Source organism: Chinchilla lanigera, unplaced genomic scaffold (genome assembly GCF_000276665.1).
Source record: "Chinchilla lanigera isolate Chin_1 unplaced genomic scaffold, ChiLan1.0 scaffold00034, whole genome shotgun sequence".
Taxonomy (NCBI): domain Eukaryota; kingdom Metazoa; phylum Chordata; class Mammalia; order Rodentia; family Chinchillidae; genus Chinchilla; species Chinchilla lanigera.
The window spans coordinates 13672431-13687273 of NW_004955435.1; the positions used below are offsets into that span (position 1 = coordinate 13672431).

General features: G+C 48.4%; 1 protein-coding gene across 2 annotated transcripts in view; it reads left to right on the top strand.

The window, feature by feature from the left end:
• Positions 1-14843, top strand: part of Slc6a17 (solute carrier family 6 (neutral amino acid transporter), member 17) — a 48712-nt gene that overhangs the window by 3741 nt on the left and 30128 nt on the right. Inside the window, exon 2 of one of the 2 annotated variants that reach the window (XM_005388913.2) lies at positions 13063-13435. In XM_005388913.2, the coding sequence (XP_005388970.1) occupies positions 13150-13435 (286 nt within the window). In that variant the 5' untranslated portion in view covers positions 13063-13149. Of the gene's footprint in view, positions 1-13062; positions 13436-14843 lie in introns of those variants that run through there. The other variant, XM_013516399.1, reaches the window with a different exon arrangement.

A 14843-nucleotide genomic window follows, 5' to 3' on the forward strand; every position in this document is an offset into this window, starting at 1 on the left:
TTTCATTCTTTAAGCTAGTGCCCTGAGAAAGAAGGAAATGGACCTTAACCTATGGAAAATTGATGGAAATTGAACAGATGCAAACTTCTAAGTGTTGGGGGAATATGGCTTTTGACCCCAGGTGGGTTGGAATTCAGGAAGCGATCCCCACTCCATGTTGGGTTTTATTGTCGTGTCCCTGTTTTTCTATTCTTGACTCCTGGTATCACAGACTTCATTCCCCTGAAGTTTGTCCAAGTTAAGGATTGGTGACTATAGCAGGGAGAAAAGAGTCAGAAAAGAGTGGATGCTGCCCTGAGAATTTCTGCATCTGCAGAATTGAAGATGGCCAGTGGCTGATAAGCTCTGGTATGTCTAGGTTTCTTGCTGGACAGTGTGTGTGAGGGATTTGATGAGGCCCCAGAACCCAGCACAAAACTGTGAATACTCTGAGATGATTTACAGTAGCTGCTGGCAGGGGCTGCTCAGAGGGAAATGCTGCTGGTCTTGTCCCATGGAGACCCCATGCTCCTCATCCCTGGGACTCTGCTGCTTGTGTCCTTGGCTGTTTTGGGAAATCTGGCATCTGATTCCTTCTGCCTGCCTATCTCCTCTCTCACTCAAAAATTGCCTACCCTGGAGGAACAGGCCCCTGCTACCCCAGCCTGCCTGCGATCTCCACACCACCCGAAATCCCAGCGGAGAAGTTCCTGTAAATGAGGGTAGATTACTGGAATGTAACCATTAATGTTCCCCAACCTTTATAGACAAAGAGGGCTTCCCATGAACTCTTGCTTCAGAGGCAGCCATTTTGTATTTGCAGTCCTTCGGTAATTTTCTCTATCCTTTTCTCTATCCTTCTCTATTAAAATATTTACCTATGGCCAAATCTGCTGATTTAAAAATATATAGTTAAATGTTTGCTGCGTACAGAAAACTCGCATGTGAGAACATAAGCTCAGATGCAGTATAAACTGCTGTACTAAATTATTCTTATGTTCAGAACCAGGGAATAATTCTGAGTTAGGTGAGTCTAAGGCCACCTGAGTCCTCGATGTGGGAGTTGAAGGTGAATGCCCTGTTTGTTCTGTGGGTCTAGTGCGGTGGGAGTAAGGCATGGTCAGGGCCAGAGGAACAAATGCCTCAGCCCCAGCCCCTAGGGTCATCTCCTCAGCAGCATTGGTCCTGCTGATCTGCCATGCTGCTTTCCAGAGCCTGCCCAGCAGCTATCTGAAGATAACAAGTTGCCTCTTGCTCTACTCCATCATTTCTAATTACTGGTTTAATTAGAATTTCTGCTGGATTCTGTGCACTACTAATTTACCCCCTATCCTTTCATTTGCAAATAGAACTCATTGGTCCACACCCCTAAATCCTCCTGGTTGCATTTTCCTTTGTATTTGTAAGACTCCTGCACGCCTGTGGTTTTAAATCCCATGTACAGGGCAAGAGTGCTGTTTGCTAAAGCTGCCTTGCAAGATGTGTGAACATAACCCAGTGAGGTGAGTCCAGCAGGTGAGTATTTGCTGCTGAGGTGGACCTCTTCCCAGGATCGAAAGGAAGAAGAGTAGACGTTTCTGTGCTGGTCAACCTGACCGGCTCCCAGAATAGCCAGTCCACGGGCGCTGTCCACGGTCCTGCCACAGTACTGAGGCCGTCCGCCTGCTTGTAATTTGGGGAGTGCTTTAGATTCCTTGAGGGAATCTCCCCAAGTACATTATGTCATTAGTTTTGGGAAAGGACCTAGCTGAGTGAGGAAGCACCTGACCTCAGGAAATAATGGATGGTAGAAGACGGGCTCGTTCCAATGCTGAATTTCTAAATAAGATTCAGCTGTGTGTTTTGCAAGGCAGTATGGTATATTATAGAACCTCCTAACCAGTCTCACGGATGGGTGGCATTTGACTGAGAAATGATGATGCCTGCATCCGTTGGAGTACATGAGATGACCTAGCTAGAGTGGTGAAGCCTCCTCGGTGTGGCAGTTTCTCCCAGTGTGCTACACAAACGTTTTTTCTTTGTATGTCATAACATATAAACATTTGGAAAGCACCAGTATATCAGAAAGAACATGGACTACAGAGTTTGGAAGATCACCATTTAAATCCTCATTCTTGCACTCATGGCTGGGTAATATTGTGCTTGATAGTTAAAGGTTCTTTATCTGCAACATGAGGATTATATTTTATCTCAAGTTCTTGGGAGGATAAATAACATGTATAAGCATGGTAGGCCTTTGCTGAGACTCGCTCCCAATAAGAGTGCTTTCCTGCCCAGCCCTCCCCCAAAGCTGCCCTCGAGGCTGGCAAGGAGATGAAAACCCTCCTTGTTCTCAGGAAAGAGACATCATGTGGGGACTGTAATTAAGGGTTTCTGATCACTATTCCTTCAAGTGCTCTTCAGCAGTCTGTTGGACAACTCAGGTAATTGGACGCCCTTGGTTCCTTCTGTCTCAGAGACACGAGAAAATAGCTTCAAGAAAATCTATATCAGAAGACTTGGGTGGGTGCTATGAGGACCCTCTGTCACCACCTTGAACACCTCCCCTCCGTGGATGAGAAAATAGGGAGTGGGGTCTTTACTCATTGCTCCTGGGCTTTTGCTTTCTATCTGATTGTTGTAATTTTTTTAAAAAAAGAAATTGGTCCTCTATCTGTCTGGGACCCTCTATGCCTTTCCCTCTCTCTCCACAACCTAATCCTCATCCAGTATCCCGACTCAGGTCACCATCATTTCTTCCCTTGCTCAACTACAGGCAGCTGGTGATCCCTTTAAAAATAGCTGGGCCACATCCAAGAGCTTCCCATTGTCCTCAAAAGAAAATCCTAACTCCTCTATAGCCTTGAGTCCTGGACACTCATATAGGACCCTAGTGCCTTCCTACCTCAGACCCCCTACTTCCCTTGCTTGGGGTGCTGTAGGAATGTAGTTCTTTTTTCTGTTCCTTGCGTCTACCACATGAGCTGACCCTGGCTAAGGACCTTTGCACTTCCTGTTTTCTCTGTCCTAAAAGCTTTCCCAGGTTATCCACATAGCTCATTCTGTCACTCTACTCAGTCACTGTGTCCTTACTAAGTGTGCTTCCTTACCCCCTGTATGTTATAGCATCTCTGTCCTTATGCTGTGATATTTATCTATCTATGATCTATATAACTTGATACATTTATATGTGCTGTGGATGCAGTATCTGTCTATACATACATGATAAATCATGGACATGTCTGATTTTTATTTTTCCTTCTACAATAGGATAGAAATTCCATAGGGCCAGAGCATTGTTTTTTTCTGTTGTCTGCTGTAGTAGACCAGGGCCTGCATATAGTGTGCAGTAAATATTTGTTAAAGGAAGTAATGAGGGACAGAGATAGAGGGGAAAAGAGAGAACGGAATATTTAAAAACCCACATTTCAGCAATGTCTCTAATTTACTGACCCCTGAGTTGCTTTGCCATTTACCAGGTGGGTCTGTGGGAAAGTATATAAGCTCTCTTGGTTTTAGCTTCTGGCCCAAGAGGGAAATGGAGGCTGGGGATATAGCTCAGTGGCATAAGTGCCTGCCTGGCAAGTGCAAGGTCCTGAGTTTGATTCAGGGTACCAAAAAAAAAAAAAAAAGAGGAAAGTGGAAGTCATTTGATGTATGGAGCATCTGCATCCTTGCCGGCCCACTGAGTCCTTGGGGTTCTGTTGCCTGTTCCAGGGCACTGTGGTTCAGTGGATGGATGTGCCTGGATTTATGGTGGAGCCCAATTCCGCCATCTCCTCACCTGGAGGGGCTACTGGTGCTGGTTTATGGAATGCCCCCTGAGGGTTTGGCCTTAGCTGAGCACAACCCTTAGGTTATGTTCTTTTATACTGAGGTAGGAGGAATTTTCCTCATCTTGTTAGGTCTGGAACTAAAACCAAGAGGGCTTGTATACTTTCCCAGAGACTTTCCTGGTAAATGGCAGAGCAGGACACAAAGTCAGGGTTTTCTGTTTTGTTTTGTTTTTAGCTAAAAACCTCATGAGCTGTCTATGAGGTGGCAAGATTGAGAGTCAGGTCAAGGGCTACTTTTGAATCATTGGCCACAAATGAGTTACCTTAGTTCACCAATTCCAGAAGACGTATTTTTGCACATTGTCACACCTTAAAATCAAGATACGGTGTGCAATTAATGGCCATTTCAAAATGGCAGTTTGGGGCTTGAGGACACAGCCCAGTGGTAAAGCTCTTGGCTAGCATGTATTGGGCCCTATTTCCATCCTCAGCAACCGCCACCCCCACCCAAGGAAGCTGGTCTGTGAAAGGTTAACCTGTGCGCTGAAAACCTTCCATTGACCCTTTCTGCTAAGTTCAAGGAAGTGCCAGCAACAAAGGATCTGGAGTTCAATGAAATCTAAGCAGTGAATCCCTCAGAGCCTCTACTCCTTCATCTGTGAAATGGCAATGATAGTGGTAATTACCTGCCACAATTATTGGTGGAGTTAAAGGAGGTAACAGCTGTAGGGTGTTAAGCACATTGACTGCCCCAGAGATGATTCTCAAGTAGTGTGGTCTGCATGCTGTTGTTATCATTGTTGTGCTTGCCGCAGCCCACCCTACCAAGAGCTCCCCAGTAGACCCCTCAGCACTGAATTCTATTATAAGGGGAATGCATGGTGGGCAGGGGAGAGCACTGTGAGGCCTTTGCTTCAATACTGAGCAACCTGCCTCACGTGAAATGGCAAAACAGAACCAAAAGATCTTGTTTGCGCTGGCCACACCCACATTTTCCAGTGCCAGTTCCTCCTCCTCTGGACCATCTGCCCTTTTTTCTTGCTTCTTATCCTTCACTAGAAAAACAAAATATTAACCAGAGAGAACATACTCAGCAAATGCAACAGAAGAGGGGGGCGGGGTGCTGCAGAAGGTCCCGTTGGCTCCTTGGCCTGATCTGTCGTTGGGAACGATCCCACCAGTCCAGTGATGTGCTAAGTGCCACAGTGTGACCACTCAGTTTGTTTCTCCAAGGTGAGGATAGATCTGTGTACAAAGTGGGAAAGGTGGAGCACAAATCCTGATTCATCTAAAAGAGATAGTAGTAAGAGTAATAATGATTGAATGATGCTCAGGCTTCTCAAGTGTATTTTAGTTTTTAAAATGTCACTTGGTCAGGCATAGTGGTGGATATCTGTAATCCCAGCATTAGAGAGGCTGAGGTAGGAGGACTACTGTGAGTTTGAGGCCAGCTTGGGTTACATAGTGAGTTCCAGCCAGCCTGATCTGCATAGAAAGATCCTGTCTCAAAAACCCAAATCAAAAAAATTCACTTGGAGCAGCTTTGGGGCATGACATGTTCTTGGGATCAGAATATTGTATGAGAAAATGGAAAAAAGTTAGAAGCTGCAAAAGTCACCCAGATTGTAAAAAAATTAGGGAGTTCCAACTGCAGTATTTATCCATGTACTCATCGGATTCATTCATTCGTTTCCTATTTTCTGAGCATATATAATAGAAAGACAGCAGAATCTGACCTTGTCAAATAAGGGGTGAAGTGGGAGAACAAAACATGAACCTGACAGGTCTGTGAAGTGGAGTCAGACATTTGCCACTGTGTTTATGGGACTTCTCAATGGGCTGTTCTTTCTCTTGCTCCTTTGATCCATGTGGTAACCAGATGCAGTTGGTAGGTAAGCGATGTTTCATATTTTACAGATGAATAAGGAGCAGAAAGCTGGCTTCCAAATCCTGGGGCCCTCCCCACATCTGCTGAGAGCTGCACTTGATTAGACTCCCCAGCTGGGGCAGACGGACCTCTAGTAGGTTTCATTATCTCTTTAGTCAGCTCTGTTCTCCTTTCACCCCTGCCTCTTTGTTTCAGAGGTGCAGGTAGCAGTTAGGGTTTCAACATGAGAAGCAGGTTATTCTCAGAGGGTGGGAAGGCGGGACCGCAGCACGTCTATAAATACCGTGCTCCACTCACAGAAACCTGTAGGATATCCGGTGTGTGCCAGGTACTGACTGGGCAGGGAGTGGTGACAGTGGACATGAAGCTGAATATACCTTGGTTCCTGCCTTCAAAGAGCTTTCTGTTTGGAAAAGAACCAGGCATGTAAACAGCTCGTTACACCAGACAGCCAGCTGGTGAAAGCATAAAATGGTCTTAGGAGGACCGCGCTGACAAGGCAGAGAAGGAGCATTAATGCGTCACAGAGGCCAGGCCATAGACTCAAAGGCTTCAGGAGGCAGAGCATGGGGAGGGTTTGTGCGGAAGGAGTGGCGAGTGGGCTGGGAAGGAAGTGGAAGCCGAAGCTAGAGAGATGGAGGGGGCCAAATACCTTGGAAAGAGCCCGGGCACGCTGGTGGGCAGCGGGAGTGGGGCAGTGTGGCATTTCCACAGGCAACCCTGACAGCAGCATGTCGGGAGGCTTGGACAAGTGAATTGGGAATCTGCTGCAGGCGTGCACCAGAGCACAAAGGGTGGGGAGAGGTCAGAGCTGAACATACCAGCAGGACTTTCTGACACTTGCACGGAGTAAAGGAGGGAGAGATAAAAAATGATACTGGCTCCTGCCTTTGTGCCTTGGGAAAGTCCAAGGAGGGCAGCCACCCAGCTATGGCCAGGCCTTGTTAGGAGAAGTTGGCTCAGACAACAGGTTTCAATGAAACAGTTAAACATAATTTGGAGGGCAGTTTGTGTCTCTGATAACAGTCCGACCTGTTTTGGGCTCGGTGGAAGCCCAGAGGCTCTGAGGTAATTAGGAGGACTGTTGGGGCACAGCCTCTTGTCACAGGGAATCAGGAAGCTCCAGTGTTCTCGGAGGGAAGGGGACCTGAGCACGCTTCCTACACAGCACCAGGTATTCCTGAACCAGACCTTGGGCTTGCAGTCTGGGGGCTGGCTCTGCTGCTCTGAAAGGCTCTTCCAGTCTGCCTCAGCGTGCAGACTTCTCTCTGAGGATGTGCTTGGTCACAGCACTCTCCCCACAGCCGCAGACCTGAGGGTAGCAGAGTCAGGCACACCCTGGGGTGACACGGACTGCCTGCCTTCCCAAAGATGGTGGCTTTTCCACACCTCTCCTCTGGGAAGTTTGTCCCTTAAGTGACCTGGTGCAACCTCTCTAAGCAAGAGACGCCCCAGAGGCAGAGGCAGGTGCTCTAACGAGATGGGCTCAGCATTGCAGAAGGGCCCCTCTCCCCCACTTCAGCTACTGCAGGGTGGAGGGCTCCAGGCAGGGCCGTATGTGCAGTATGCACACAGACACCCCTCACCCTTCTAGCTAATTGCCAGATGCTGTGCTTGAAAAATTGTTGTGGAGCCGTCAGCACTCTGAGAAGAGATATTTTTACCTGTCTGTCTGCTAGTCCCACTATTTTTTTTTTTCCCTTTTAAGAGGATTCACAGTTCACTGCTCAGTCCTGCTTCTCTTACAGGAGCTATTCTGAGCTGTAAGCAGCACGGGTTGCTAAGTGACAAGCTGGCGTGGAGGGCTCGCTCGGCACTTGTACCCCTCTGTGTTGTGCCTTAAGTAATTGAGGCTTTCCTTTCAGACAGTGCATGGAGCTTCATCATCTGATGCTTCACTTGTGAAAGCAACGTTATAACCCACCCCATCTACTACCAGGGATAATTAAAGTACGGCTGGGTTGGCTGTCAACCCATCCCCACGACACCCCAGAGAACTCCCAGCTGACACAGAGTGGCAGAACTAGCGCCTGGGGCAGGTCATATCTTGCTCTCAGCCCCATGCAGGAGGGACACTCATTGGACATATGCTGGTGCTGCCAGCATATGTCCCATTTTACTCATGTGGAAAGGGAGGTCCAGGGCAGTTTGTACAGCTGGCTGATGCCTGGACAATGGCTGGCTCAGTGGGATACAAGGCAGGGCAGAGAGGAATTGCCCCCTCTGGGTCCCACCCTGATCCTAGCACTTGTTCCAGGCTGTGCTTTGGAGTGGTTGGCTGGGGACTCTTCGGATTCCCATGCCCTGGTCTGAAAGCTGGCCCTTCACCAGCATGTGAACTCCAGGCTTAGGAACTGGCGAGGAGGATCAGGAAGAGGGAAGGTTGTTCCAGTTGCTGCTGTCACCTCCCCTTTAAAGAAGACTTTCACTGTAGGGAATTTAAAGGGCACAGGAGCAGGGTGACTGTGCCACTCTGGGTCTCAGGGCTTCCATATGTGTACCCTGGACTGGCAGCAGCTGCCAGCTCAGCCAGCTCACTTCTCTGTACTGAGTGTGAATTCAAAAAAATCCTGAAGAAAAGACAGCATTCATGTGCGTCTCATGGGGCCAGTGGCCCTGGGCCCTGCGTAATGTTGGGAGCGGGCAGTATGGGCACCCTCCTGTGACAGATGAGGATACCGAGGACACAGCTAGTACACAGTGAAGCTGGGGTTTGGACCCAGACCAAATAACTCCAGAATCATCACCTCATACTGTACCAGTAGAGTATGTAAAAACGTTTCTAATTTTTAAAAAATTATTTTAAGTGATTAGAAATACAATAATAACCTCAGTTCACAAACACTTCAACAAGAATTTGCTTCTATTCACAAACTCCACACTGGATGACAAACACAACTTTAGCCATCTTCCCCACACAAACACAAACATGGCCGTCTTCCCCAAAATCATAAAATAAATTAAGTTTGTGAACCGAGGTACCACTGTTCTATGCATGAGTTACGTTAATGACAACACCAATAATAATGCTAAACTTTTCAAGTGAGGTTTATTTTTTTGATGGAATTTCCTTTTTTAAAATTAATTTTTATTGATACATTTTAGATATACATATTGATAACATTCACCATATGGAATTTGTACCTGTACAGGATATATCTTTTTTTTTTTTGGTTTTTCTCCGGTACCGGGAACCGAACTCACGACCTTGCGCTTGCCAGGCAGGCGCTTTGCCGCTGAGCTAAATCCCCAGCCCCCAGGATATATCTTGATTCTTCTTTTTTTCCCAACCCCCCCACCCTTCAACCACTCTTCTCCTCCTTATTACAAAGGTTTTGTTTCCATTTTTTCCTTTTTCCTTTTCCCTTCCTTCCTCCCTCCACCAGTCCCCCTTCCCATTTGAATGTTTCCTTCCTATTTCACAATATCTGTTACACATTTTGGTCCGTCCTTACACTGTTTCTCACACTAGAGAAACCATTCAGTGTTTGAACATATGTGTCTGATTTATGTGACTTAAGACTATATGGTCTCAAGGTGCATCCATTTACCTAGAAATGTCTCAAGTTTATCCTTCTTTATGGTAGATTAGTACTCCACTGTATAAAAGGACTGCATTTTCTTTTATCTATGGGCACTTGGGTTGTTTCCCCTGGTTTTTAATTAATAGTATTGTTCCACTTTTGGACCCACCTGGAGTTGCATGAGTTTTACCTAGCTCCTTTGGCCACCAGGGGTTGTAAGTGACAGGATTCCATGGGGTGCTGGCCAGTAGTCTCTGGAGGATGCCCGTTCTCACCAATGAAAGTGGGCGTCTCTGAACCGTAGCAGAATGCTTCCCTCTACTGCCTACCTCCACTCCCACTTTGAACTCACTCTGGGCCTTACGGAGAAGAGTAGATTTATGTAACCAAATGTAGACGTGAGGACGCGCCTGTTTTAAATGTATAAAGGGAAATAAGGCCTGGTTGCAGGAGTCCCTCTCTGGGTCCTGCTTGTGTGCCATGGTCTGTGCTGGGCACCTCTTCGTGGCAACTCACTGGCTCCTCCTAACACTTTCCCTGGGCGAGGAGACCTGTCTTTAGAACTACTTAACTCAGAGGGGACTGGTGCTCATGTCATTAACGTGCTTTGTCCAGGGGCACACAGTTGGTGTGTGGCCAAGTCCTCCCTCTTCACTGTCCTCTGGCCTTCTCCCCTCTCTCTCTCATTCTGCCCTCCTTGCTGTTCCTGGTTTCTTTCTGGACCATATGTCTGATCTTCCCTCTGCCTACACTCTCCTCTCATTCAGGCCTGCACTCCAGTGTCACCAAGACACGGTTCCTGACTCCCCCAGCACCCTACCCCAGTGTGAGGGAGCAGCTTGCCAGCTTGCTCTGCCCTTCCTGTGTTTTTTCTCTTAGCACATTCAACATTTATGCTTTTTTAGCATCTGACCATCCCACAAGAAATATGAACTCTACAAGAGGAAACACTTGGCTCATTTTGTTCACTGCTGTATTCTTCACCCCCAGAGCAGTCCTGTATACAGGAGGCACTCCAAATGTATGTCAGGTGGGCGAGTGAGCTATTGAGTGGGTGGGTGAATTAAATGGGGACTCTCAAACTCAACCCTGTCTGACTTTGAAGCCCATCCCCTATACACCCAATTGCCTTCTTCCTGTGTCCCCCATCTCTCCTGAGCCTGATTCAGTGGGAGTTTCTCCCTAGATGGGTCTCTGGTCAGGGTGTCAGAAGGACCTGAGTCGTTTTGAACAGTTCACTTTTTGTCCCTGAGCCTCAATTTCCACATGTATAAAATGAGACTGTTGAGTCAGGCAATTCTTAGGGTCCCTGAAGCTTTAATTTCTCAAAATCTGGCTCCACTGCTGAGCATAGTCACTGGGCACAGAACTTCCTAGACAAGATCACAGCCCAGTGCCTCAGTTTGCATGATTGGGCCAGCACTTTGGGTCTTGTGAATCCACTGGCATGGAGGTCCCTAAGCCCCGCCCTGCAATGAAGTCTGCTACTGTGCGTCAGTGATGTCGTGAGGAGAAGCCAGAAGCTCATGCAGCTCTGAGCATGGCCCTATGGTTGCCAGGATGCTGCTATAGCTGTCATTCTCTTGCTTTTACAGAATGTGCTAATTTTGTCCTTGAGTCCTTCTAATCTAGAGTAGTGCTCTTTTCCCCCAGCCCTTTCCCGTGTGGGTGACTAGTGCTGCCATTCACTGGGCTATTTATGGAGAGACATGTGCTCCAATTGGTCAGCATCAGGATAAATTCCGGTGCTGAAGGTGTGGCTCAGCGGTGGAGTGCATCCCTAGCAAAATACACGCACACACACATACACACACACACACGTAGCGTCTACAGACTGGCAGGAATTTCCCTTGTTTCTCTCCAGTCATGGTTTTATGATCAGCAAATCAGTTCTAATGCACTGCAGATTGTTCTGATAAAATCTTGTTCTAGGCAGAATAGCAGGAGAGCGGCTCTGAGCCATGGCACCTGAGCAACTTTGGTCTGTAAAGGGACCCCAACACTTCTTGGTTCTAGCCTTTAGTAAAAGCTCTCATTGTGAGCTGTGGGGAGGATAGGGTGTCCAGACAAGCAGCTCTTGGATATCGCTTAGGTTTACTCCCTTTGAGTGCCCGGGTCGGTGGCCTGCTGTGTGTGCATGGGGAGAGAGTGCTCACCCTGATAACCCAGGCACAACTTTTGGGGTGGCCTTCACTTGGGGTACCATGAGGAATATAGCAAGACTAGAGGGAAGCTGAGAGGCCTGTAGACAGTCAAGTGGCACCTTGGGGCACCCTCCAGGAGAGTGGAATTCTGGTGACATATTGTAAAGTGTCTTCTCCATACATATCCAGCCTTCCCAACAGCTCCTTGTGGGGAATTCTAAGGTCTTTAGACAGGTAGACTCTGTCCAAGTTCCTCCCAAGCATAAGATCTGACTCTTCCTGGGGTGAGAGGGGACAGCTGGAAAAGACTCACTGGTGCCCTTGGATGAGGAGAACCAGGAAGTGTCACCCGCTAATGTGGTCCATGGCCTGGGCAGGGGAGGGAGTTCCACAGACCAGCACGGACAGTCACCCCACTTGCTAGGCCTCATAGCTTCATCACCTGTGTAATAGGACCTGGGCGACCAGGTCCCCTAGAAGGCCATGTCTTTGCTGGAGTCAGCAAGGAGGCCTGTCTGGGTCCAGGCCAGCAGAAAGGGCAGTCCTGTGCCCTTCTGCTGCGCACCAACCTTCCCTGTGCTGTTTAAGTGGCCAGACATATGAAGAGGAGAACTCACAGCAAATCCAGCTTCCAGAGACAGCTCGTTACTTTAATAAAGTAATTACAGAGCTGGCTAATTTACATCCCTAGAAAGATGCAGGGCAACTGCAGGCTGGGGTGTGTGTGTTTAATTTTAAATCCTCCAACCTCCCCTTAATGAGGAGGTGCTTTGAAATATAACAGCATAGAAGGCTTCTTCAAAGAATTCATTTTTTTGGTGCTTTCTTTCTTTAAGGGAAAGCGTGAAAGATAAATGAGGCCTGGCAGGAGCAGGGAAGGGCTTCGCCTCCCCTGCCCATGTTGTGCAGACGTTATCTGCTGTAAAACTGTCGCTGAAGGATGGAGAACCAGCTCTTGGCTGCAGTGGCCCTCAGATAATGTCAGTGCAGAGCAATAACCCGGGATTTTTGGCACTGAGCAAACACGTCTAGGCTGTGGTGCCAGAAGCCTTAGCTGAGCCTGCTTAGCAGCTCCTGCCAGAGAAATAAAAGGGCCTCAATAGCTAGTGTCCAAAGGCCCCACAGTGAGGGCTCTAGAGCTTTTTTCTTTGTGGGATATGGGGCAGGGGGAGACTTGGGGGCGGGGCTGGGGGCTATAAATGCTGACGATCTACTGAACCACCTAGAAATCCTATAAAAATGCCAAAAATGTTTCAGCAGGCCTAAGTTAGGCTTGAAGTTAGGAATTTCTATCAAGTTCCTGGTGATATTACTGGCTCTTGGAGAGCATTTTGAATAGAAAGACCCTTGAGAAGGAGCCCGCCAGGTAGTTTTGGCTGAATAGAACACAAGGCAAGGGAAGGGGGTCTTGGCCACAGTCATGGCCACCCTGGAAGGGGAAAGCTAAGGGGATCTCCAAAGAGTTTTTAATATTCTAGTTTCTGCAGTACAGAAGAGAGTAATATCTTGGTGGGTTTGGTATATTATGGTTTTACCCCCATTAGGTTTACCTTTCTGATGATTCTCAGGGAAGGACTCTGGGAAAACCAAGTGTGTAGACTCTGAGCTCCTCAGTGGGCACCTTGATGGGGAAGGGGGATGAGGGGTGAACATTTGAGGCCCCTGACAGCCTCAGAGTGCGCACAGGGAGTTGATCTGAGTTATGTCTACTCTGGGCTCCCCAGTTCCCTGGGGAGCTCAGCTAATGCTCTCCTTCCCGCCTGGTTTTACAGGTCACTGGATGAGAAAAACCTGACAGCGGCTCAGTGCCACCTTCTCTGTGTGCTGGGGAGCAGGGCTGCACGGCCCCAGTGGCACCCATGCCGAAGAACAGCAAGGTGACTCAGCGTGAGCACAGCAACGAGCATGTCACTGAGTCTGTGGCTGATCTGCTGGCCCTCGAGGAGCCCGTGGACTATAAGCAAAGTGCACTGAATGTAGCTGGTGAGTCAGGTGGCAAGCAGAAGGCTGCAGAGGAGGAGCTGGACGCAGAGGACCGGCCAGCCTGGAATAGCAAGCTGCAGTACATCCTGGCCCAGATTGGCTTCTCCGTGGGCCTCGGGAACATCTGGAGGTTCCCCTACCTGTGCCAGAAAAATGGAGGGGGTAAGAGGTAGCCCTGATTGCAAATGGGTGTCCTGAAAATGGGCTGGGCTTGGGGGTGAAAAGGAGCACTCTTTTGCTGAGGTAGCTTACATAAGTGGGAGCGTAAGATTCCAGAGTAAGACCAACAGAATAGTCATGATGGTGGCTAATGCCTCTCTAGAGGTGTGGGCCCTGATGATGAGACTGTGGGCGGTGCACCCAGAGTGCCTGGGCGCAGATCCCAGCCTGGCCAGTCAGCTTTGGGACCTAGTCCAAGGGGCTTAACCTGTCTCTCTGTGCCTCCTCCATAAAATGGTGATGATAATCATTCCTCTTCACAGGATAACCAGAAGGATTCAACGAGCTGTACGCAGAACCCAACTCATAGTAGCGAGCAGCTGTTGGCCATTATTATCAAATGCTTACTGGGTGTTGGCCCTATTCTAAACACGTAAGGGAAATTAGACCCAAAGACCTCAAATGCTGTTGCTTGAGCATCAGGGAACAACTGAAGCAACACTTTCATGTGGTCCAACCACTGAATCCCCCCATCACCCTTATGTAGAGGAGGAGCCATCACCATCCTCACTTTAGAGATGCAAAAGTGAGGCACAGATTAGTTAGGCGACTTGTTCAGGGTCATGTGTGACCAAGAGTTCAGCAAGTGACAAAATCAGGGCTCAACCTGGACCGCCTGGCTGGAGCCTGGGCATTTCACAGCACACCCACTGCCTTCCCCGTGGGGGCCTCATGCTGTGCCTGGGTACAGGTTCCTCTTAAGGATCTCGCTGTGTCAGGTGCCAGACCACCACCGCCACCACTTTGGCCCCCAGGACAAGGAGAAGCCCTCCAGCATTGCCTTTCTAACACCTAACACCTTTGGAAGCCTAGAATTTTCCAAAGGCGGCCTGCTTTCAAACATGGGACAAGTTATTGAAGAAAAACAAACACCCACTAGCCTGGAAACAATGACATTTCCAATCCCAGACCTCTGCTCTGAGAAACCCAACTAGCAGGAAATTTTCTGGCTCCTGAGTTCCCTGCCCTCAGACCACCACACTCCAGCCCCAAAACTTTGCCATGATTTTAACCCCACGTGTCTCCCTGCTCCAGAAATTCTCTCCATGCACCCCCTCCAGAAGACACAACCCGATTCAGGGCCCTTGCCCCCCTTTCCTGGGCACATTCTCTGCCTCTTTCAAAAGGCAAGGCCTGACTGAGACTTCTTTTCCTTCCCAGTTTTTGTTGAAGGATAGGGTGGGATACTGCCCACCTGAGCTCTTGGGGACAAGTTATACCATCTTTCTATCCTCACACAGTATATTTGCCACATGGTCGCCTTGCTTGAAAGGTCTTTTTAAAATTTTTCTGTAAGTAACTGCCAGCCAGAGCTTTTGGTTCTGTTCGGCGTGGTTACTGTGTTGATGTA